We start from the raw sequence: 26,186 nt of genomic DNA on the forward strand, positions 1-26,186 counted from the left end.
CTTTGGAGGTTTTATTTTCCTTTCCCTTTTTTTCTGGGGGAAATCTTATCTAATACTACATGTTTAATATTTTCAGTATGTTTTTACTGGCAGATTTCATTCTGAATACGAAGCTATCAGAAAGTTAAATTAACGTGAGCTTTTGGCTAACAGCAACTCTTCAAGTATCTTATACCCTGTTAGAGCCCTGTGTAAGACACCAAGATAATTCAATGGTATCTGGGTTTCAATTTCCTGGCATTGCTTTTCATCTTAAATTCCCATACATCTCAAAAACCACAAAATGCATGCTTGGGTATTTGTTTTATGAATGTAAGTAGTCAAAAAGTGTTAAAACATGTGAACCATTATTTTTAAAATGAATACTTCAAATGTATATAAAATTACTGGAAACCTGACTATAATACTACTAGTTTTCTAAATAGATTAATTATTGTAGAATATATTAGAATTTAAAACGAACTATTTAAACTAATAATAAATCTACAGAGCACATAAGTTTGTTATGACAGAATAATTTTAATAGGACCATTATGATAGCTCTGATTATTTTATCCACAGTTTTTTGTTTTTTTTTTTTTTAAGTCATATTTAAATAATAAATGCAGTGACCAGCCTGGTCAAAACTTCAGGAAAGTGATCTATGGAGGAATTATTCTGGTCTTCCTTAATTTCATATCACTGCATTTTTCAAGAACTCCCCTACTTAATTCAGGGGAATAAAAGTTTAGCTTGTGGCTGCAAGACACTATTAAGAGCCGCCCTGTTAGTAACTGTCTTTCACATCAAATGTCACACTGACTGTGTAAATAAGAAGAAAAAAAGAGGGGCAAGTGAGAAGAGTGAGGGTGTGTGTCAGTGTGTGTGTGTGTGTTTACACACACATATGCATGCACAAGGGGTACGAAGAGACAAGGAAATAGGTGATTTAAGATGTAGGAAAAAAATGAGTCCTGCTTAGCTGTTTAATTACTGTATATCAAACATTGATAACATTCAAAGAATGAAAAGGACGATTTGTTCATGTTTGCAATTTCTTTAGCTGAAGAGACAAATTTCTAAGCAAAGACTCTGCAGGGAATAGTGAATATGCTTATGCAGAATATCAAATGCATCCTTGCAGGTACACGTTCAAGTCCACTGATTTTTCTCTACCTCCTCCTTCACCCTCCTCATCACCTTCATCCCTGACCTGGGAGTGGTCTGTCAGCTGTGAATGTACAACATGCTTTATCTGTGTCTCTCATGGCACTCTTCACTTTTTGTCTTACAGGAGAGATGTGCTTTTCTCCATTAGGACTCTGTAAGAGTTTATGTTTGTTTCAATTTAAACCTCTGCCCCTGCCCCACAAAGCAGTTTGTTAGATGAATAAACAAACAAGTGTTTCAAAAACTCCCTCATTCAAAGATCACTTTCTATGGAGAATACCTTGTCAGAGATTACCCTACCCTGATAATCAGTCATCTCAATTTTTTTTTAACATGAAAAATCTCCTAAAGCTTAGTCTCCAGGTCTGGATGCATTAGACTCTGAAATAAAAGTTCCAGGAAGGCAGAGATCTAGTCTGTCTTTTTCAGATCTGTATCCACAGTTAAAGAGCATCATGTCTAACACATAGGACACACTCAGGAAATATTTAAGGGTGTGCACAAGAAACTTTTTCTAAATGTTGTAAAAGTATCTTTCAGTTAAGCAAAGAAAGCTCGCTCCTCTAAAAATTGCCTGAAATGCTACTTATTTAATTATTAAGTGAAAGGAACTTTGCATAGAAATTCAGTCTATATTATTAACCTTTATTATCTAAATTTAACTCTAGATTTCTTCTCTGTGGACACATGAGGTTTTGGAATTTGGCTCTCAACTTCTCCTTGGAAATTAAAAACCTGGACTGGGTGTGATGTTGAAGACATACAAATTCAAGGGCAGCAATATGGTGACTTTGAAAAAGTATCATGAGCTGCAGATCCAGGTTAATGTGAATCCGAAATCTAATTAGTGCATTCATTTATTCCCTGGTGCCCAAAAATGAATTATGTAAATCCTCTGCCCTCAAAATGCTCAGATTTGCTTTCTATGGTCTTGGGCAGTTTATTCAACCCAGTGGTTTTCACCTACTTAAGCATAACATAAAATCAGTAAAATAATGAGAATAATAATCAGTGCGAAGACTCCATGCTACTCCGAATAAATCAGCACAGGCAGTGTGGGGTATAGGCAGCTATTGTTTATAAAATGCCCAGGTGATTCTAATATGAAGACAGGTTGAGAACCACTGAAAACACCTCTCATCTCACAGCTTCAGTTTCATCATTTTTGTGATGGGGAAAATAATACCTAGAAGTGCAAGATTACGGTAAAACAATTCCAGAAAATGTCTGTAAACTGACCCAAGATAGATATGTCCATTCATTCACTTTCCAGTGACAGTTTAAAGATCAATTTTAAGTATAAATTAGCACCCACCAATTCACTGCAAATGAAAAAGGGAAAATAATTCAAAGGAAGATAGGAATGATTTTAATTTCAAAATGAAGGGGAAAAGGAAAGAAAGATGCAGAGTATTAAGAGGGCACAAGAAAAAGGAGCAGAAGAGAAGTTATCAAGTTAAGAACAACTTGAAGTGAAGCTGCCCCATCCAGCTCCAGGGGTGGAAAGACATACAGACACACATCCACATCCTTCCCCATCCATTTTAGGAGGCAGAACTTTGGGAATTGTGGGAATTCAAACTCCCAAGGACCTTCTAGCCAGTTTGACTTTTTTTATTTCTTTGAAGAATGAGTTTTAGGGAAAATAGGGAATTTGAAATGGGATATATTTGAAACAAAATATTAGAAAGCTATGTTTATTATTTTAAATGTATTTCTTTAAATAAAATTTAAATTTTACTTAAATATTGAAATTTAAATAAAAGGGTAATTTTAACATAAAGCAAGACAGTGAGCAAGGTATAAAAATGCCAACTTTACCAAAAATAATTAATAAAAATATAAATGAAAGGTAAGCTATATTATGCTGGGTTGAATTGGTAATATGATGCCATTTATTTACACAGGGTGAGATAGCTGCAGATATTGGATAATGGAGAAAATATGAGGAAACAAAACTGCTGGGGTAATCAGCTTTGAAACGCCATGAGAGGTCACTGAATAGGATCTACAATTTCAGAGGAACCAGTAAGAACAACATAAAAGTAGGCTGTATTCCTTCCTCTTCCAACCTTAGCGCATATACTTGGGGATCCATATAGTGCTTCTTCATTAATTTAAAAAATGTATTCAAATCAGAAGGCAATATTTAGCACAAAGAGAATGAAGATTCTATTTGAAAGGTCAGATCTGGGAACCTACACAAATATTTGCAAAGATTTCTGTTGCCAGAAAATTAATAGATAATTAATAGAAAATCATCTCTTGCCCAGGGCATATTGTAGACAAATTACAAATAGGGGAAAATAACAACTATCCAATATCTGACATGATTAACCCAGGTAGATAAATACTGAAAACAATTCTTTTATTATTTGTGGAGGGGGGGGTGTGTGGTACAGCATAATAGCTACACATGAATCCCTGGAATTTTCTCTCAAACAAAAACTACCAGAGAAGTATTGCCAGGTTATTTTATTTTCAGAAAGATTTTCACAATGATTATTTTTCTATGGAAATCTTAGGACTTTCAATAAAAAGAAGGCCATCTGGTTTAGTAGCTTGCACAAAGAACCCTCAATAAACAGCTGTAGATGAAGGTAGATATGGTGGAGAGGAGATGATCAGAGTTAGGAGCCTTGGGTGTGACCCCACCTCTCCCTCTACGTAACAGCGTGACCCAGCGTGACCCACCTTTCTCGTTTTCGTTGGTTCATCTATAAAGACAGAAACCTTACTGCTATGTAAGATGTCTAGATCTCACCCAGCTTTAAAAAAAAAAGTCTTTGGTTTCAGATATCACTCCTAAGGAAATACCAAATCACACATAAATCTTTCATTCTAGGCTCATTTCCTTTAAACAATATCAATCCATAAATAGCCATGCTTTTTGAAAAACAAAAATGCCTCTCTCCCCTTTTTATTTTTAAGTAAAGGAACAGGCTTATCAAGAAAGTTTCCATTTAGCCTTCCTCAACTTCCAGAATTTAAAATGGGATGATATAAGAAGGGACTTTGGTTTCCCTGTTGTTGTTTAATCACACTTGTTTTCGGTTAAAAATTTTAGAAATCTAAGAAATAATGAAATTCCTTTTGTAACTAACCTGCCAAGATATACATTATCCTTCTACATAAGGAAGTCTGGAAAAGCATTTTTGGGTTGAATTTTGACCAGAAATCACAGCAAATGTTTTAAATATATGGTTTCTATTCATTACATATAACATATTGATACTTAGATTAAAAAATAAGTATTATCAGAAAATACATCTTCTTATTGTGCTTGCATTGTGGTTTTACCCCACATATCACACTCTCTATTTCATTTCACGTTACTTTTATCTTCTGGTATCCTGGAGTAAAATGTTTAAAATCTGAAGTAACAGACCAGTATGGAGATTCAGATATCTGTGGTAAGTATATCTAAATAACTATATTTATTTTATTTTCATCTTTTAGGCTACTTCAGATATTTAGTGGCATGAAATCAAACGATATCCACATTAATCCTAGCTAGGTGTCCGCAATTTTTTATTTACACATTTGGTTCTCAAGCCAAGTTACCATTCTTGAATATCATGTAGATGAAATTACACTCAAAAGGGCTGAAGGTATCAAAAGTCAAAATGTGCAAATAATTTGCAGAAAAAAAGGCAAGTGATTTCTCTTCATATTTAGGAATTTCTCACTTCTAACTATTTTCAGTGCAGTCCTCTTGGATCAGCCACAGTATGTCTTGATTACTTTAAAAATTTCATATGGTAAGCATAGATGATAAAAGATGAAATTCTGAAAGCATTTAGTTCAGAAGCAGGAGCAGCAGAGATTATCCAAATGTACAAACCCCCAATTTTTATAAACAAACAAACACACCAAAAAAAAAAACCCCAAGCAGAAAGGATAGAGAAGAAATTATTGTACAGTCTTTCCAAAATTCAGAATATTCAAGATAATTAAATGTAGTTTGACAAACTGCCAGAGAACAATGCACATGCACTTTTCTGGACTTTCCAGGTTTACTATTATCTCTTATATCAGGCATGCAGGAGAATATACACTCTATCTTCAGCTGCACAGAAATGAATGTTCAGTATATTCATTCACTGGCTTATTAATGAGCACATCGAAGAATAGGTACAAAGCCACCTACCATTGTCACTGTCTCCTTCAGATGGAACACTGTAGCTAGAGTTGTCCCATGTTTGTGCCTGTGTAAGTTTGTTGAAGGAGATAGGAGGAAGAGTGAGGGCTGGGTCTGCAGGAGAGCGAGAGAGCCAGTCCACGTACAGTTGCACAAGGACCAGGAAAAACCAAAGGGGCAGCAGCATTTCACAAATGGCATAAGGATTGTATGGAAATGAAGCGAATTTCATATTATGGAATTTAATTTCAAATGTACAATATAGGAAAAGAATGAAAGATGGCGCATGGAATAAAAAGAATGATAAAAAACTGAGTGTTAGTACTTATCAATCATATACTTGGCAAGCAGTTAATACCGTTAATCGTTAACAGTTTGCAAGCCCACAGACTTAGAATACTAATGAATGTCAGTGGAAAGAAAGAGTACCCATAGATTATGCAGATAAAAAGCAAAAGACCTACCAGATACCTTTCCCAAAGACCTAAATAACTAACGATCTTAGCAAATATGATTCACACAAAAAATTTGTTTACATAGAAAAAGCTTAATATGTATAAATATGTCTATTATTTAGAAATAAATCTATTATAGAATCAGTGTTTACCACTGGTGGATTTTTTTCCCAACTTAATGTAAAATTTCTCTTTAAAGACATCTGTAAGTCTGCTGGCATGCTTTATGGATAAGTGAATCTAGCCAACTCTGCTCAACCCTTGACACACAGGTATACCTCTCAATACTGTCTTAGATACTGATCAGTATAGAACCTATTTCGGACACTAGTAGAGTCTCTAACAACAAACCTAATTAACCAATAGATGTCAGTCAATTCAAAGCACTTCTAAATTGGTCATTTATGAAATAACATCTCTTTTTCTTTTTGTACTAACTATCCATATAGTAATTTTTGATGTTTGGGAAATAGCTATACAATTTTTATTCAATCATAAGGCAGGGCCAGTAAAATACAGGGACATGATTCTAGTAATGCATATTTGGATATATACAGTTGTCTTTCTTGGGAGGAAAACACAGAAAAAAAATTTCTTTTGAAGAAAACTATTAGCCTACTTTAAGAATCTAAGTTTCTATTCCCACTTGCTAATTTGAGCAGTTTTGTTTTTATTTTTAACACAGAAATCACATGAATTCATATACTTAACTTTAAAATAAAAATTAAATCACTTTTTAAAGTTCCAAAGCTACTCAATCAAAAATAATTTCTCTCTTTTTGAGTCATGTGATCTTCAATTAAGATTAGTATATATATTATTTTCTAGAAAATGTGAAAAATACATACTGTAATATTTTAAAGTCACTAAATAAAAGTTTTAAAATTCCCAATACATGATGCTAGTTTCATAACATTCCAACATGCCACTTGATGTTCCTGAAGAAAAATCAGCATTACTTACGACAACCAAACTCCACAAAGCTTTCAACAACTGGCACAATTTCCACACTGGTTAGTCAGCATTATAGAAAGGTTGGAAGCTAGGAAAGGAAATTATCTTTGTTTCCTGCTATTCAAAATAAATACTTCATTTATTTTTCACCACCACAAAGAGTCTGAAATGGTTCAACAGTGTGGGTATGAGGTTGATAAGTTGAGTTTGGACCCCATAAAAAGAATTGAAAAAGTCAGGGAGACAATTTTGCAACTAAATTGCAAAGATGCACATTCAAAGGAATATTATTCTTTGGAGATTCTTTCAACTTTTGATTTGCTCAATTATAAGGTAGTTTTTAATTGTGTAAAAGTGCCTGTAAGGGATAGGAGAAAGTCTGTAGCCCAATATGAAGTCCTCGGTGTATAGAGAACATTCCTGGCAGATCATCACTCAAGGCATGGAAACCTCCATTCCTCCCAGCACAATCTGAGACCTTGGAAATGGGGGCCCAACCCAGATCGGGCTGCATACGCTCAGCTCCAAGAATGGTGAGGCCAGCCACTGGAGTCCTATTTCATGCACAATTTGGTTCTCCATAAAACACCTCTTAACCCTTGCCACACCCAAACATCTTCTCAAATGGCTTTGTCTTACAGCCCATTCAAAATGCCAGGAAGCCATTACACCTGGCCACGTTACCATCAATCAACTTTCTCCAAAAACGAAAAAACATTCCTTTATAAAAGAACCATCTTCGTTTTTTTTCTATGGGTACCCTTTTTCAAAATATACACAAGTATAACTTCAACTGTTGCCAAATGCTTTATTAAAAAACCCAAGAACAGGGCTTCCCTGGTGGCACAGTGGTTGAGAATCCACCTGCCAATGCAGGGGACATGGGTTCGTGCCCCGGTCAGGGAAGATCCCACACGCCGCGGAGTGGCTGGGCCCGTGAGCCATGGCCGCTGAGCCTGCGCGTCCAGAGCCTGTGCTCCGCAACGGGAGAGGCCACAGCAGTGAGAGGCCCGCGTACCGCAAAAAAAAACAACCCAAAAACATATGAGTTCTTTACTATCTTTTGCTTAAAGCGTCTGAGTCCTTTCTTAGCACTTACTGAAAAGCATTGGCAGTGAGTATATGCAAAAGACTTAAGAATCAAAAATATTAAAACAAAGAAGCACCTAAAAGAAGGTAGATAGTACTAGAACTTTAAGTATGTGGAGAAATCAGAAGAACCAAATTTTTCTACACAGAGTCCTTTTTAAAATCAGTAGTTGTTTTGCACATTGCTATAATTTACATTTGTGAATATACTAAGTTAAAATAAAGTAGGTAATATAAGCAGAAATGCTGTTAAAAACGTCTCCTGACCACTCATGTGAGTCTTGGGATGACCACTCTGTCACATGAGTAAATTCACAGTCCTTCCCAAGGCCCAGAGAGCAAATGAGGAGTGTCTCAGAAAAGAGTCACCAGCCTTAATTCAGCAAGGTACCAGGAACCACCGGGGCAAAGGGGTGGCTATTTTATCAACAGAATATTTCTTTCCCACTTACATGTCCCAACATCTTTTTCTCTTTGCTCTGATTCAAAAGAAGGTAAGATAATCTATTACTGATATCATGGCGTTAATAGGTGATTCACGACCACAAGGCTCGAAAATATGGCCTCCCCACGCTGTAATGGGGTTCTGATGCCAGGACTCAAACTCACCAGAGTTGACAAGGCTGCTCACACTATAATGTGTGCATTTAAAAGGCTAAAGAGAAACTCCTGAGCTGTTCACACATGCAAGAACACTAAGGTTTCAATTTACCTGATCGAGGCTTCAGGCCAAACAGAGCTGTGCTAGTGTTGGTAGGAGAGACGGCAGGGGAGTTCTCTCTCATCTGTGGTGTTAGAAGGAAAGGACATTTTTTAAAGAACTGGAGCAGAGCTATGCATGCTTCTCTATGATCAAGGATTATAATAAAACCACGACCTCCTTGCATTTGCTGCTGTGAGGAAGTCCTGACTAAAAAGTGATAATTGATGCATCTTCACATTGCTAATGCTTTAAGTGGTAGAATCGACAGAATATTGTTTTGGGGGAGATGCGTCCAATCGTTTATGTTCTCACTATAAAAACAGTTCATAGTTGTGTGATACTGGCAATCCCTTTCTGCTCCCGAATAGATGCGGGCATTCAGGTGCAGGCATTCACACACACAAGCATTCACTCACATCCACCTCACAGAGGGCACATCTGCTAAAGAATTGCATAACACAACGAGCTGAGAAAACAGGTAACACCGAACAGATGTCTCAGCTATAGGGAAACCACACACTGAATCATCTATAGATAAGGAGACATTCTAAATGTTGCCTACATGAGCTATTTTCACTTCGTTTTCTATAAAAATGTTCCCACATTTGGTCTTCAAAATATGTCTTATAAAATGAGTCTTTAATTATGGATAGGGCTGGATCAGGCTATGAGAGCTAATGAGAGATTCCCTCAGAGATTCTGCAATACATTTAACTCATGAATCATCATGGTCTCAGATTATAGATTTCTGTACAAGATATTACAATTCAGTCTTCACAAAATACCTCAGCTTTCATTAATCTTCAGGAAACTTACCTCACTGGGAGAATACTCGCTCCCATTACTCTGTAATGTTAGATCATTTTGCACCTTAAGGAAGAAAAAAAATACATGGTACGTTCCATCAGACTATAAAATTAGTGAGGCGAGAACTGAGTTTTTCTAACTTCCATCATATCCCTGGCACATAGGGACACAATGAATAATAGGCTGAATTAATTAATTAGTAGTTAAGTAGGCCATACTTACATTTTCTAAAAATATGCAACTATATTCACAGAAAAATACCACTAAAATATCACACAAACTAAGCAAAGGGATTTCCCAGATCAAAGAGCTCAGCCCGAAGTACCTGTGAACATCAGCTTGCCTTGCTAGGTTACCAAGCAACCTGCAGGCTCCCACCTGCTGGGAGCATAAGGGTTTTTATAAATGGTCCAAGGCAGTAGTTCCCAAATACACAGAATCTCATTGGGAGCTTTTTAATAAATATACACACCCGGACCTAGGAAAATCCTGCGCTATCAATTCAACATCAGTTTGCTTTGTCAACAAATGGGGAAACTCGATAGTTTATTTTACCCAGATCTGCCTTCTTTATAAGGTAATCAAGAACCCCACTGAGGGAAGTCCCTGGCTGTCCAGTGGTTAGGACTCCATGATTTCACTGCTGAAGGCCCGGGTTTGATCCCTGGTCGTGGAACTAAGATCCCATAAGCCAGGCAGCACAGCCAAAAACAAACAAACAAAAAAGCATTGATCCACCCTAATAAAAAATTTGGTGATAGCTAATATAAACATCTTCATACATACCACCAAACTAATATAAATTTAAGATGTCTGTTCCTATTCTTATTGTTGAGGAGTGCTATCAAAAATATTCCCAACTGTGACAAATCCAAGGGAATAACAAAGTTTTAGAATAAACAGTCATTAATTTCCCTATTCAATTAAATGTCTGAACTGCTAACAAATAACTTGCAGGTTTGATTCTCTCTGTAAGAAACTCATTCCTCTAATTTTCCCTGTTGTCCCCACCTCACAGCATCCTTCCCTATTGGATATTATTTATGTATAAGAGAATAATTTGCAATTCTTCCTGAATGGTTGCCAGTGGTACCCAAACTTGTGAACAGTCATCTAAAGTGTGTTAAAAGTCAGATAATGTGATGTGCTGACAATTAACAAACCATTTCATAATCTTGGCCTCACCTGTCTAACTGGGCACCAGCCTATCCCTCAGTGTTTCTTTCCGGTTCATGCCCTGTGCTGATTCAACCATGGCCAAGCTGCCTTGCTCAGCACGGCCTCCTGGGACCGATCCAAATCCTAGCTGCCCCCCAGATCTAGGTTTATTTCCCTTTCCTGAGAATAGGGATTTTATCCTATATAACCCCATTTCAGTTATCAACTTCATACATTTACATTGATAAAATATTTTCATCTAATCTGCTATCCATATTCCAAATATTTAGGTTGATCTAATAATGTCTTTCAAGGCACTTTTTCCCCTTCAGTGTAGGATCCACCCTAACCTCTTATCCTTTCCCCAGTCTCAGAGAGCACCTAAAACACTCAGGATTATGGACTATCTCATATTCTTCTCTAAGTTTTCTCAATATCTAAGCCTTCTTTCCTCCACAATTTTTTAAATACCTTAAAAGTGAGGGCAACTTCATCTTCTTCCTATCCCAGTCTTCGACACCCCAAACAAGGCTGAATCCAGCACAAGGACTCAACAAATACTGGCCAACTGATTCAAGACTATGCTAAAGAGACTGCTTTCTTCCTGAATGAGAAGGAAGAGAGAATATAAAAATAACCAAACCATAAAGGAGGGTCCCACTTAAGTTCCACGTAATCATCAGCCCTGGCCTTGCTAATCTACCACTTTCTTTTCCTCCTCCTTGTGACTTCTTTTTTCCACCAGAGCCAGCAATTCCCCTGCCTTTTAAAACTCATGTAGACGTATGTCATGGACAGAGAATTGCCCAAAGAAGGAAGACAATGTGTAAGAATTCCTTACACTGAACACGACTCCTCATTCAACCAAAAACGGAAAAAAAAAATATTAACATTGTAAATCAGACATGGAATGGAGATCTTTTTTCCTAGAGGCTTGGTGTCTGCCTGATACTCCTGAAATCATGCACACAGGAGGGCATCTATTTCACTGGAATCAAAAGTGGGTCTGCAGCAGGATTCTAACACGGTCTCAAAGTACCTCTTGGCTGACTGATTGTTAATTGCAAGGGGAACATAGAATACTTAGACGGTGGAGAAATCATATTCTACCTCGATTGGGCAATCAAATTAATGTCACCAATGAACCACAGATGTACACAGTGTGCCTCCAAATGTGGTACCTGAGAAGGACACTGCATCACCTGTGCAGCATCCCAAACACGAATGCAGGGACTCAATCTAATCATGAAGATATATGAGGGACTTTTGTCCCACAAAATAAGGGACAGTTCATTTTACAAAAAGAGGAGCACTATAGTCTTCAAAATTTTAAGGTCATAAAAAACCAAAGAAAGGTTATGGAAATGTTCCAGAATAAAGCAAACTATAGTTACCTGACAATTATTGCCTCTAGACTGGATCCTACACTGAAGGGGAAAAAGTGCCATGAAAGACATCATTAGATCAACCTAAATATTTGGAATATGGATAGCAGATTAGATGAAAATATTTTATCAATGTAAATGTATGAAGTTGATAACTGAAATGGGGTTATATAGGATAAAACCCCTATTCTCAGGAAAGGGACACTGACATGTTTAGAGAAAAGGACTATGATGTGCAAAACTTTTCCTCCAATTTTCAGAAAAAGAACTATGTGTGTGGAGAAGTGTTTTAACACAAATGTGTTAAAATGTTATTCACAGGTAAATCTGGGTGCAAGGTTATAATTTTTTATAACCTTTTGTAGAATCTTGTAATTTTTTAAGCGTTTTATAAATTTTAAATTATTTCCAAATAAAAAGCTACAACTAAAAGTGAGTCTGTACAGAATCAAAAGCAGCATGTCTCTAAAGAAGAGCCTGAGGAAATGGGCCCAGGGCAGGCTTCACATAAGAGGCTTCCTGATGTCCCACTGCCGGGTCATTCAGTGATGCCTCCACCTGGGGAACAGGGAGTGCAGTGATTCTAAGGGCCACACTGGTGACAATCACAGAGCACAGTAACAGTAACAGCTAAGTTAGGTGTCCTGGGCTACAAGATTGATCCCAATTTATAGAAAATAAAGGTGAAGTTAGAGAGGTAGCCCACAGGAGCTCATCGTTAGCCAGTCTTTGAGATAGAGCCGAAACTTAACATAATTCCAAGTCACTACACTCAACTATGAAACCACACTCTCTGGGAACATGGGTTTTTTTATTACAGTTCTTTCCCTCATTTAACACAGAGACTTAGCTAGTTAAGAGCGTGAAACTGCTTTACTATGGTACGTGTCCAGACACCTCAGGGGACATAAATTGGTTGTACTGAAATTAGACATCCTAAGCCTATTCAGTAAGAAGGGATAAAACAGGTCGTATGTAAAACAATATTTTACTCCCATGTCGCTGACTCAAGCCTATCTGTCTAAGCCTGCTTCTTCGGGACCTTCCAGGCTCATCTCTAGTTAATTATGTCAAATCTGCTTTCTTCACGGACACCCAAATTTCACCCTCTGTAGCTGCCTGACCTACCCTTACTCTGTCCCCAAACCACGCCCCCCAGCTCCACCAGTTTCTCTTTGCTAGAGTCACCTAATCCTCCTAGGCATATCTCAAATCATTCATTCTTGTCTCTCAGGTCTTTCCTAGTTTATGTTCATCTGTGGCTGTAAAACTTGCATCAGATGGTCCTACCTCCAGTTTTTGACAGAGGAGGTTTCTGTGTGGGTCTTAGTTGCCAGGGCCTGACTTAAGACAGACCATCTGACATAAAAAGTTTAGAGAACTTAATGGAAACAGCCAACTCTCATCTTTAAGGGGAGGTGAGTATAATAGATAAGCAGGAAAACAAAAGAAGCCAGAACTATAAAAAAAATTGAAAACTAGATCTTGAACAAATCTGAATATTGATCTCACTAATGAATGTTCCACCCAACGATAAATCTTGATAAAATATGGTGGCCACTCTTCTGTGGCAGTATTGCACCAGAGCTCTGGTGAATCCAAGAGCAGCCTTACCTCACATTCTGGAGATGTCTCCAACTGTATTTGACCACTGTAGGAATTAGAGGAAAAAAATGATACAAAGTGGAATTTAAAGCAAAACTATTTCAATGTAAAAAGGTAAAATATATTGTTATAAAAAGGTCAACATACTTTAGTGCAGAGTCTTGTAATTCTAAGTCTTCTGCTGAGTCCACAGGGTAAAAGTTTACAACACTTCTCTCTGTAATATCTGTGCTTAATCTAAAGCGTAAGGGAAAACAAGTGTTACCAAATTTATTAAACTTCTAATAAATTCTACTGCTTTTAGTCATATATTTAAAAGTTATATCTATTGTTAAGATTTAATAATGAAAGGTTTATGGTAGAAATTTCAACCTACATGGTATTCTCCCACCATGTGCCAAATACAATATAATGTAGTTTTAATATAATTTTCCATCTGCTTTGGTATCAAAATCCAACTTATTTGAAATATACTAGTAATTTCTGATAAGGTCATAATATTCATAGGTAGCACACGCTAAATTTTATTCTAGAACTTTATTAGTTTACAGAAGCAAGTAAAGTTGTTCTATACTATACTATACAGTACTATATTATGGTATATGTACCAAGGGCATTTGTTTTAACAGGAAGATCTCTTTGATAGACCCTGATACTCTCGATTTAAAAAATAAGAATTCATAAGCAATTTGATATGCATTTTAAATTCTGAAATTGTCTTACAGTTTCTGAATTTCTGTGATTTTAAGAGCTGAATGTTTTTTTAAGATCTATGAAATAAGGAATTTCTATAAGTCATATACAAGTTATAAAACTATTTTTAAAAGTAGGGATAAGTTCATATTATACATGCCCATTGAAAATGGAATCAAACCAATAGTGAGAAATCCTTAAGAGAAGAAACCAACACAAAAACAAAACAGGATAGCAATATTCAACTCAATTTTTTGATGTTAAGGTTGTGTGAAAGATAAAGCTCTAAAATTTAATCCTGTAATCAGCAGCTTGACTAAAACAAAGAAATCTGGATCTAGGAAATACGAGACAAAGGAAACCTTTAATGTGTACATAAACTTTTTATTACTATTATTCAAAAGCAGCTAGAAATAAGTGACCTCTTGAAGTGCCCTCTCTTTATTAGGACAAAAACAGGACTCCTTCTTTATCCCTATTACGCTGGCACAAAGACACGTTATTATCAAGTTAGGATTGTCGTATTATAATATCTATTTCAGGATGTACAACGAAGATCTGCAGCAGCCAAATTAGTGGATTATTTTAGGGAGGAAATCAAATCCCTATAAAGTTTTACAACGTAAATAATTTTCAAATAGAAATCCATAAAGATGCAAATCAACTATCCCTTGGAAGGTTACTCAAGGCTGTTCTCTTCCACGCCCACCAGGCTGACTTGCTTGACACCCTTGGTGACTCTTTGCCTCAGACCTTTCCAAGCTGGAGAGGAATCTCCAGATCCTCAGTTCATCCCGCTTCTCAGGAAAGATGATGCAACTGAGGTCCAGAGCGGGGAGCCACACCTTCCAGGTCACCCCGATCTTACACTTAGTTCCAGCCCCACATTCCCTGTTATTTCCATCAAACAAGGCTGCCCTTTTTCACTTTGGGGCTCACATAGTAATCTCGAATTTGTAAGAAAAGTTTATTGGAAAAGGAATACAAAATGTAGAAATATTAAAACAATATAAAGTTTGAGCCCAAGTGGGGCCTTCTCTCTGTCACATCATGTCTTCTAGGCTCTGTCCTGGACTCACACTCCCTTCCCATTGCTATGCTTGCCCTTGGGAACCTCATCCCCTTATACTACTTCTGTTATGGCAGCACCTTATGAAAGTAACTTTTAAACCTAAGTCTCGAAGCCCCAGACCTAAACATCTAGCCGCTGAATGGATGTTGTCACATTGCCACCTTGGATTCTACTCAGCAGGTCCTAAACTGACCCCAACATTCTCCTCCTAAAAACCTGCCGTTCCTCTTGGTTCCCCATCTCAGATGGAGACATGAGGGGTCAGGTCTAAAATACCTTAGATTGTTCCCTCCCATCCTCACTATCCACTTTAAACAATCACCAGAGAACTACCACAGTACCTACCACTGTGTATCTACAGTATTTCAAAGTATAAAGAAAAGTAGTAATTTAGAAATACCCACAGAAAAAAGTCCATCTTAATATATTTCTTTCTAGTTTTAATTTCTCCTAAGCTTCTTATATAATTGGGACCTAATTCTATTTATATCGTTGGGATCAAACTTTATGCATTTTTTATTCTATTTATATCATTGGGATCAAACTTTATGCATTTTTATACTTTTTAAAGTTAACATTATATAATGAGCAATCTAAAATATAGTGGAAAGTTTAAAAAACATTTTACTGGTCACATATTCCATCTTATTAATGACCAAAATTTAAGTATCTCAAAATTGTTAGATCATTTCCTTTTTTGCAAATATTTGCTATTAAAAACACCTCTCCCCTCACAATTGCTGTTCATATATCTTTGTCCCCTAGGATATTTTTTAGAATTAATTCCAAAGTTTTATATCTATTTTTAGACTATGGCTACAAACTACAAGGATGTCTTTTGGAGTGGTTCTGCCTGTTCACCTTTCCACCAGCAGTTCATTTATTATTTCAAATCTTCACAACACTAAAAGGTAAGTACTTATAGCCCATCTTATAGATGAGAAAATTGGGGTACAGAGAAGTTATATAACTTACCCAGATTAACTGGTATTAGAGCTGGGTTTGCAACCAGTATCTGGTTGATTAAGATATGTTCTTCTCCAGCCATGCTATTTCCCCATTCCTTATAATTTCTCTCTCTCTCTCTCTCTCTCTCTCTCTCTCTCTCTCTCTCTCTCTCTCTCTCTCCCTCTCTCTCTCTCTCTCTCTCTCTCTCTCTCTCTCTCTCCTTCTCTCTCTCCCTCTCTCTTGTAGGATGTGAAACTCAGCTCTTTAAGGAACACACCTTGGTTAGGTGTTTACTGATATGCCAGGCCCTGAGCCAAACATTAGGGAGAAGTAACAACATGAATTATCATATTTTTAAACCATCATTACCTCCCCCTACATATAAAATAAAGTCTCAGCTCCTCCACACAGCATTCGAAGTCACGCCTGCATCGCTCCGAAAGGTGTCTCTGGTGAGTCTCAGTCCTGGTAGCACATCACAGGCACTGGCAGAACTTTTTTTTTTTTTTTTTTTTTTTTGTGGTACGCGGGCCTCTCACTGTTGTGGCCTCTCCCGTTGCAGAGCACAGGCTCCGGACGCGCAGGCTCAGCGGCCATGGCTCACGGGCCCAGCTGCTCCGTGGCACGTGGGATCTTCCCGGACCGGGGCACGAACCCGTGTCCCCTGCATCGGCAGGCGGATTCTCAACCACTGCGCCACCAGGGAAGCCCTGGCAGAACTTTTAAAGAATAAAAACAGCCAGACCCCCAGCACCACAGGTAGTGCCGGGCAGAGTGTCTGTGTTCTGAAACTTCTACAAATGATACTGCAGCACAGCCGGCATGGAGATCACCTTTTCTGCCTGAGGTTTTCCAAGCTGGCTCCATTCTTTTTGACCTCTGTGCCTCTGCATAAGCTTTCAATTCAATCCAGAATTTGCTTTCTCCTTGAAAATGCCAGCTATTAAAGGCCCAGGTAAAATACTCCAACCTTCAGGAAGGTCAGCCAAGCCACCTTCCCTTCTCCGTCTGGGGTCAGGCATTCACTCTAGTTATCACTCTTCGCCTTCATTTCAAGCACTTAAATCAATTGCACTTATAAATCCCTACTCAAAGCAATGTCTATTACTATAGTTTACCTTCCTAGAAGGAAGAGCTGTGTCTTGTTCATCTTTATATCCCCCAAGGGGCACACTGTAGATCTTTCCATGCTCTAAGCACTCAACTAATGTCTGCAGAATTGAAATGCTGTTCAAATCAATTGCTAAAGATTTCCAGCCATACTCAACCCGAGCTAAAACGATTCTTTTAGAGCCAGACAACAGTGGTGGTGTACTCTTACTGGCACTCTGGGACTCACTCATCACCCTGTTCATAAATTCCCAGAATGTGGTGTGATTTCCACGCTCACCATATTATCAATACAAGACCACATTATCCTCACATTTAAATTCCCAAGATCCCTGAATAGTTTACCAGGGATAAGCTTCGGATCTATTTCTCTATTAATACGGTAGTTATTACCTGATACCAGGTATACTGCTTTACTGAAAAATATTTTGTCTGCGGGAACTCCGTTATCCTCAGCTAAGAAACCAAAAAATATACCTATATATAAAGTGCTTATTATTGATAATGACTAATTCAATTAAAAAATTATCTTGTCACCCAAATCTTTAGAAATATATGATTTAGTTATCATATATTTGGCACCACCAGAAATAAATATGGTAGTACTTGATAAACCAAGTCTTCTTTCTGGAAACTCTCTTATATTTCTCTATTCCAGGAGTTTAAACTTCAAGCTATATAAATTATGCAATTTTACCGTATTTCTGTTGTCTAAGAATTATACAAAAATTGCCCTATGAATTCCACGAAGGGTGAATGAATTTCATGAAGGGATGGAAAAGCGGGGAACTGATCTCAGTCCCTCCAGAAGAAGTTTGACTCTTCTACTTATGGATCTCGGGAAAACAGGCAGTTAAAATGACTTTTCTTTGTTAGTGGTTAATGGTAAGCCCATACTGTGTGTATAAATATCTTAAAAACTGAGATAATGCACTCAATAAATTAGTGTACATTACTGACACCTGAAACCTGGGCCAAGGAAAGACACACATACCTATTGGGATCTTGCAGCAAATCCACCGCTTCTCTCAGCTGTTCAATCATTGCTATATTCATGTCCTGGTCTTTGGATGAACTTACTCTGCAACATGAAACCAAGCTTTAGACTGTAAACGGTCACTAGAACATGAATAGCACCTAGGTTCTTAAGAACACACTTATAAAGATCCATCTGACACTGCAAAAATGATTTTTGACAAACTCAACATTTTAGTGAAGATGTGTCAGTGCCCTGTGGGGTGGGCTGCCGGAGTGTAGCAGAAAGAGTTGCTGGGTGGGAGGAGCCAGCTAGGCTGTAAAGCAGCTCACACAAAGTCTCAGTGCCCGTGGGCATTGCTCATCTGTAAAATCAGGGCAATGGACTGGCTGGGTAGTTCTCACGCTGTACTTTCCTGAGCCTGAAGGGGCTCCACAGGGGTGCTCAGCTACGGCGGGTCTGCACTACTTCCAATTCCAGTTCAACCAGCCTGGATCAGTTCTATTGCTTTCATACAATATGGGACTTCAGTGTGGGATGGTGGTTCCCAGTCCAGGCTCTTTAAGCAGCAAAATCACCTATGGCGCTTAAAAAAATATGCCAGGTCTGATACTCCTAAGTAGATCTGTCTGGGGCTTGGACATTTTCTTAATCAGATGATACGGATTTACAGGTAGGGTTGGGAACAATAGATATAAGCTTGAGAAATGGGGTTTCCAAAGCTTTACACAGTTTAAAAACTCTTTCCCTATAAAATCCTTTTCCCTATAATTCTATGATCAAGCTAGTCCTCCTCGGCATCACAGAAATATATCCAACAAATAGCTGGTTATACTGGACAGTGATTTGAAAGGAACTCTGCAATATTTTTAAAGGGCAAGAGAAATTTGATCACAGTTACTGCTTTCCACTACAGAATATAAGCCAATGGAGTCAATTCGCACTAAGGGGAAAACCCTCATGACGTTTGATGGACGGTCCAGGCCTACATGCCAGATCATGGAAAACAAAATCCTGGGAACCAAAAACCTACCCTCTGCCATATGGTCCAAACTCAATCCCCCTGGGTGGTATACCAGTAAAGTGGTTTACTGTCGGTTAGATGGATCACTCATGCCCTCCTGTGTAAATCTTTATATGCAACAGAGCAGAAGCAATGTCCATCTGGTACGAGATCCCAGCCCTCTGTAACCCTGGGGCAAGATAATCCATCTCCCTGGGCCTCAGTTTTGTCATCGGTGAAGTGAAGGATAACAATAGGACTTATAGGATTGTTGTAAGGAGGAAATGAGTTACTACCTGTGAAGTATTTAGGACAGTGCCCGGCACGTGGTATTTAATAGTTAGCTAGTACAACTATTAGACTTAAGACCAAGACATTGAGGTCTATGGTTTTCTCAGATCTTGAACTTGAAGACTCTGGGGAAAGAAGTGGGAACAGGACCACGTATCACTTTAGGTCCAGTTGTCAGTTTGTTCAGAGAAAGGAAAGCTAGAATCTCTAGTCTAGAAATTCTATCTGATTTCCTGAATCACATCCTACCTACAGCCTCAAATCAGATAAAACTCAAGGCCAAGGGACAGGTATGACCTGGCCCAGTCTGGCCCCAATGCTATGACAGTAAGCATCAGACAGAGGAAACTTGCAACTTCTGATCAATATCGTTGAGCAAGGTGTCAGCTTGCTCAAAGAAAAGCGGACCCAAATTGCGTCAGGACAAGGCTGCCATTCGGCTTGAAACATGAACTTTACAGGATGCTGGCTCATCACCAGCCTTCGGTACTCACATCCCCTCGGATGGCCAGTGCGCGTCCTCTTCTATCCGTAACAGTTCTTCACAGGCCTCAGTCCTTTCCTGTGGACGGAACACATGGGTCTTCTGAGAGCCACCGGCTGTAACAGTCAACAGTCTAAACCTGCCCTCATCCATATTCACAACAGCCAAAAGGTGGAAACAACCCAAGTGTCCATGAATGGATGAATGGAGAAAATGTGGTCTATACATACAATGGAATATCATTCAGCCTTAAAAAGGACGGAAATTCTAACACATGTTACAACATAGATGACCCCTGAGGACATTATGCTAAGTGAAATAAGTGAGTCACAAGAAGAAAAACACTGTATTATTCCACTTACATGAGGTTCCTAGAATAGTCAAATTCATAAAGACAGAAAGAAGAATGGTAGTTGCCAGAGGAGAGCGGGGAGGGGATTGGGAAGTTATGGTTTAATGGGGAAAGAGTGTCAGTTTTACAAGATGAAAGAGTTTTGGAGATGGATTACACAACACTGTTTTGGTTACACAACAATGTGAATGTACTTACCCTTGAACTGTATACTTAAAAATTGGCTAAGATGGTAAGTTTTATGTTGTATGTATTTTGCCACAATTAAAAATAAAATAAAATTTTAAAAAAGAAGAAAAGAAAACCTAGCCGAGGACTACAATACCTGTTAACTTAGAAAAGAGTCAGAAATGCAAAGCTTAACTCCATTCATTATTGCCCTCTTAGCACGGCCTGATGTTGACAGATTCCTCAGTTGGGCTTGTCAGTCACATGAGAATAGGCATTCTGATGTTGGTGAGAGGAGCAGTGTGTGTGTGTGTGTGTGTGTGTGTGTGTGTGTGTGTGGTGTGCACCCGTGCACATGCGCACTGTTAACAAAAAAGGAAGTATTAACGACAGAAAAATGCCTCAAATTGCATCTAATAGTTTTCACATGTACAACGTGCAGATTTCACTGAAATGCACCCCCCTCTTAATATCCCAAAGAAACACTGTGGTGGGAGTATTTAGAAAGGCGTGTCCCACTGTTGGAACTTCCATGCGAGTCTTTCCATTTTGATCTCTGACACAGAGAAATGCTGCTTTAACTCAGCTGACAGCTAAAACGGAAGCCATCCCTGAACGGGCAAACATTCCCCTAGCAATGAAGGAACAACAGACAAAAGCACTGTTTTCTGTGTCAAAGTTCTGACACTTCATTAACTAACTCAGGCCCAGCCAATTCTCCAGATGTGTCACAGAAAATAAGTCTTTTTCGGAGGAGGCATCTAGCTGCATGATGTCAACCTCTGGCTTGAAAAACACTCAGACTTTTTCTATATAGATTATACTTTTAGTGCATAATAAAATCAATATATAAATTACTGTGTCTCTACCCAAATGCTAGTGAAATTCATGGGTGAAAATATACTACAAGAAACAACCAAGAAAACATGTTCTTATCTCTTCCTGTTGGGTTTCAACTATAGGAGCCATGGGTATTTCCTTCTAATTTTCAGTTTCATAATAAAAAGTAGCCAATAGTAGAAAATATACTTTTTTTTCAGTGTGCAAAATAGAAGTATACTGGGTTTCTTTTGCTAAGTTAGATGGTGACACAGTTGATACACATTATTCATGGATTCCGTATTTATGAATTTGCCTCCTTACTAAAATGTATTTGTCACCCCCAAACCAATACTCCTGGTGCTTTTGCAGACACACGCAGAGCTTGGTGAAAAACTGGAGTTCCCAACCCCAAAATGCACTTCCAAGTTGAGGCTGAACAAGGTAGCGAGCAACCTGCTTTCTTGTTTCAGCTCTCAGACTGTAGAAAAGTGTCCTTTTCAGAGCCTATTTAGTATCACATTTTCACACTTTTGTGCCTTTCGTTGGTGATTTCGCTGTTTAAAATGCCCCCTAGCATAGTACTGAAGTGCTGTCTTATCCTAAGCACAAGAAGGCTATGATATGTACTGTACCTTATAGAGAAAACACCTGTGTTAGGTAAGCTTCCTTCCCGCATGAGTTACGGGGCTGCTGGCCGCAAGTTCAGTGTTAATGCACTAACAGTACATATTAAATAGGGTGTCTTGAGACAGAAATACACATAAAACCAGGTTATGTACTGACCAGTTGACAAAAATGTGTGACCAGAGGCTCGTAGGAACCTAACCCTGTATTTCCCGTGGGAGTAACAGTTCAGGATTGGATAATTCAGTGTTTGAGGAAACTCTATCGAATAGAACTGCTGTGAATAAGCATCAACTGTAGTTACAAAAGCACACGATGCTTACTCAGTGGAGAGAAAACAGGATTATATAAAACACAGAACTCTTGATCGTCGAGGACTGAGTAGTTCAGCACACTGGCTGGCGGTCAAACACACTCTCACAGACTTTAAAAGTGATGCAAGTCAAGGGTAAAATGGGCCTGAATTGCAGCGTACAACTTTTAATTGTAGATTTATGTTTTATTTTATTATTAGCGTTCTTCTCCACTTGCCAACAGAAGCCTCTTGTAGGAGTGGGCACTCAGGAAACATTTGCTGTAGATTTCTACACCCCGTTTGCTCCCCTAGATTCTACCCACAGGACCCATGCTATAGAGCAGCCATTCCCATGGAGCCCTGTGCATCCTGAAATCTCTACATCTAGAAGAATTTGCTGTTTTGAAACATGTTTTATTTTACTAATCACTTTAATTGCTTTCCTTCAAGTCTTCCATCTTTACTTTAGACCCTCAACTTAAGATAAACTCTTCATAAAAGAAAGACAAAAGCCCAACTTTCCATGTTTTCCTGACAGACTTGTCTCAGAGCTGATAGACAGGCACCAAGTCTGGGAGAGCCTTGTGAGAACCACTGGCTGGAGAGTCATAGGATGGGGTTTTTACTTTAGGAAAATGTCTGGCGGAAGCAGGGGCGAGGTGCTCGATGCTCAGCTGGGGTAGGAGGGGCTCCTGCTGTCATACGAATAAGCAACGATAAAGCTCCACTGAAGTCATGTCAGTGGAGGTGGAGGACAGAAAGGAGGCAGTGGGTGCGAGATATTTTGAAACAAGAACTGATGGATTTATGATGGATTAAATATACAGAATAAAGAATTAGGTTTTCTACAAATGTATGTCGTATGAGTACACCAGTCTCCTACAGTGTATGATTCAGCTGTTTTCCTCCCAGTTCCCTTGAAGGTGATACCCAGAGACATTAGTTGAGACACAGCCCAGCCATCCTAACACCATCCTCAGGAAATAAGAACCAGCACCTAGAGACCCTGGGCCCGACTTTAACACAGTAACTTAGAGACCATTGTCTCTCACAAGCCACAAAGGAACCTGAATTTTACCAAAAGGATTATCTTCGTGATCCTTGGGTGCCATGACCTGAACCAAAAGGACGGGCAGAAATATACCAAGGCACCTAATTGTGCCACAAAGTGGAACCTTAACTACCAGGTTCATAAAGGGCTAGTTTTTCTCTCGTTTTTGCCGCTCCTATGACGAAGGTCTGCCTGACAATTTAGTGACTTCATCTAACGTTTCAACACCTCAGCGCCACTCTACCTGTTTATGAATGTGTCCTCAGAGTGACCCTTCTATAAAGGGAAGACACTCATTTCCAGATTTTAAAAGTCTCCATTTTTCTTCTTTTACTATGAATATACTCCCAAGAAAAACTTACATACCTAGAATATGCTGAAAAGCATGTGAAACTTTGTTTTAGCTTTTTACTGGATGGTCATGGTAATTCTGATAGCTTACACAATGCACTGACTACCAGAGAGCTGAGTAATTTCTGAATACAAAAGAAAATCATCCATATACACAGACAAATAGAGAGGTACGGATGAAAGGGACAAGTTCCTAGTATCGGCAAATAAACACATTGGACTTTGAGAAGATGTTATAAAGGCCCAAGGAAGGTGGTAGCAAGCTGACATTTAAGGTGATGGACTGGCAACCTTAAACATAAATTCTAAGGCGCCAAACAGAAGTAAAAAAGTTAAAAAATTATTATCCTCCACTTGCCTTAATATAGTTTATAAATTCCGAATGGAGAACGTCTGTTCCATGGGAATGGTCTCTCTCTTCTCCTGAGTTCTCATTGTCACTCACAAGGGAAGGCGCTGGTTGAAATTCCTGATGAAATTCCCCTATTAGGAAAATATAGAGAAAGAAAGAAAGCATGATTTCATAAACAGATGAGCAAAACATAGATGACTGTAAAATACATCACCTAGTTTTTCAATCTTCTCCCTGACCCCTTCTGGAGGTATATGAATGATCCAAGTTTTCTCTTTCTGAAAGGATGTGAGGAAAAGGTGAGAAAAGGAGGAAGAAGAGGAAGAAAAGAAATGGAAAAACCCAAATCAAATGAGCTTAAAAGTCAAGGCCCCTATATGGCTTAGTTCCTTATGAAAGAAATGAAATTTCCTCTGATTTATTTTTTAGGAACAGAGAATAGAAAGTATAAAAGAGGGCTTTTTGCGCTCTCAGCAATGTGTGACGAGTAAGTATTTCAAACTCAAAATTCAGTAGTTACCGAACAACTACTAAATGGTAGGTATAATACTAAACATTTTGGGGATTAAAAAAATTAGTGAATGGGACTTCCCTGGTGGTGCAGTGGTTAAGAACCTGCCTGCTAATGCAGGGGACATGGGTTTGAGCCCTGGTACGGGAAGATCCCACATGCCACGGAGCAACAAAGCCCATGTGCCATAACTACTGAGCCTGCGCTCTAGAGCCCGCGAGCCACAACTACTGAAGCCCGTGTGCCACAACTACTGAAGCCCGCGTTCCTAGAGCCCATGCTCCACAACAAGAGAAGCCACCGCAATGAGAAGCCCGCGCACCGCAACGAAGAGTAGCCCCTGCTCGCCACAACTAGAGAAGAGCCTGCGGGCAGCAACGAAGACCCAACGTGGCCAAAAATAAATAAATTTATTTTTAAAAAAATTAGTAAACAACTGCAAGAAAGAGTGTGGGAAAGGACTAAAATAAGGACCCAAAATCATAACAACAAAAGAAGTGACTATGATGAGGACCACATGGAGAGGAAAGCAGAGTCAGAGCTCATCCAACAGGTCTGTGTTCTAGATGGTGCAGGAGAGGTGAAAGGAGGAAAAGTAGGTCTCTTCTCTCTGATCTGGACACTGGGAAAGAAACAAGTAGGACCACACCACCTTCAAGGACTCCTAGCCAGCAAAAAATACCCACTTCTAGAACAGAGGGGAGAAAAACTGGTGACAAATGATATAATTCTTTTATTTAAAAAAATGTGCCTAAAACACTACCTCTTATACTGCATATATTGTTACAACGCTTATCTAAATTAATAAAGTGGCAGTCATATTTTTGCATAATGTATACAGTTATACTTGGGGACAATGTATGGTTCCAATCATCATCTCAGATAAACAAATGCTAACCTTAAAAACCTGAGCATAATAAGTGAGAGCAAACACTAGAGCGTGAGTTGGTTTAAACAGTTCTCCCGTCACTAGGGAGAGCAAGTCAAACTTTTAGGGAGATAATCTGCATATTAATCTAGTTCTATACTATCCACATGTCATCAAACAGTCTCTGCCACAAATCTAAACATTACATTTTACAATTTACTTAAAAGTCACTGAATAAACAGAAGCAGTCAAATTACTGTCATAATGTAATCGAATGAGGGCTACTCACCAAGATATGAAGTGTATTACTAGGATTTTAAAGTAGGCAAGATGTAGACTGTTTAGTGATCATCTGGTGATTATCAAAGAATCACAGACTTTTAGAGCTACACAAAACATTACAAATCACCTCATCTAATCATCTCATTTACAGGTGAGAGAATTAAGGTCAACTGACTTGTTCAAAGTCAAGTAGATTCCTGGGCACACGTCCCAACTACATTTTCCACCCTTGCATGTAGTTAGATGTGACCTCTGGGCCTGTGAAAGGCCCAGCCCACGCTTTCTGCGTGGCTGGTAAAGTTCTGTTTCTCTAACTGGGAGCTGGACCCTTTGTTCCCATTCCTGGAGCGAACCTCCATGCTCTTTCCCCTTTAGCTTGAAACAGATGGACTTGGAAATACAAATTAATATAAATTAAAGATGGTAGAGTCACCAGATAAAAGGAACTTGGGTTCTTGAAGAACTGCGTGGAGGAGAGTTGCCTGGG

General features: G+C 38.6%; 1 protein-coding gene across 4 annotated transcripts in view; it reads right to left on the minus strand.

Moving 5' to 3' along the window:
- LRCH1 (leucine rich repeats and calponin homology domain containing 1) overlaps positions 1-26,186 on the minus strand; it is a 189,593-nt gene that overhangs the window by 26,839 nt on the left and 136,568 nt on the right. For 2 of the 4 annotated variants that reach the window (XM_067016621.1, XM_067016620.1), the window contains exons 9-16: positions 24,045-24,169; positions 20,034-20,101; positions 18,264-18,350; positions 13,594-13,683; positions 13,456-13,492; positions 9,308-9,361; positions 8,501-8,573; positions 5,300-5,404 (exon numbers count right to left, since the gene is read on the minus strand). In XM_067016621.1, the coding sequence (XP_066872722.1) occupies positions 5,300-5,404; positions 8,501-8,573; positions 9,308-9,361; positions 13,456-13,492; positions 13,594-13,683; positions 18,264-18,350; positions 20,034-20,101; positions 24,045-24,169 (639 nt within the window). The remainder of the gene's footprint in view (positions 1-5,299; positions 5,405-8,500; positions 8,574-9,307; positions 9,362-13,455; positions 13,493-13,593; positions 13,684-18,263; positions 18,351-20,033; positions 20,102-24,044; positions 24,170-26,186) is intronic. The other 2 variants (XM_059041864.2, XM_059041865.2) reach the window with 1 other exon arrangement.

Source organism: Kogia breviceps, chromosome 16, assembly GCF_026419965.1.
Source record: "Kogia breviceps isolate mKogBre1 chromosome 16, mKogBre1 haplotype 1, whole genome shotgun sequence".
Lineage (NCBI taxonomy): Eukaryota > Metazoa > Chordata > Mammalia > Artiodactyla > Physeteridae > Kogia > Kogia breviceps.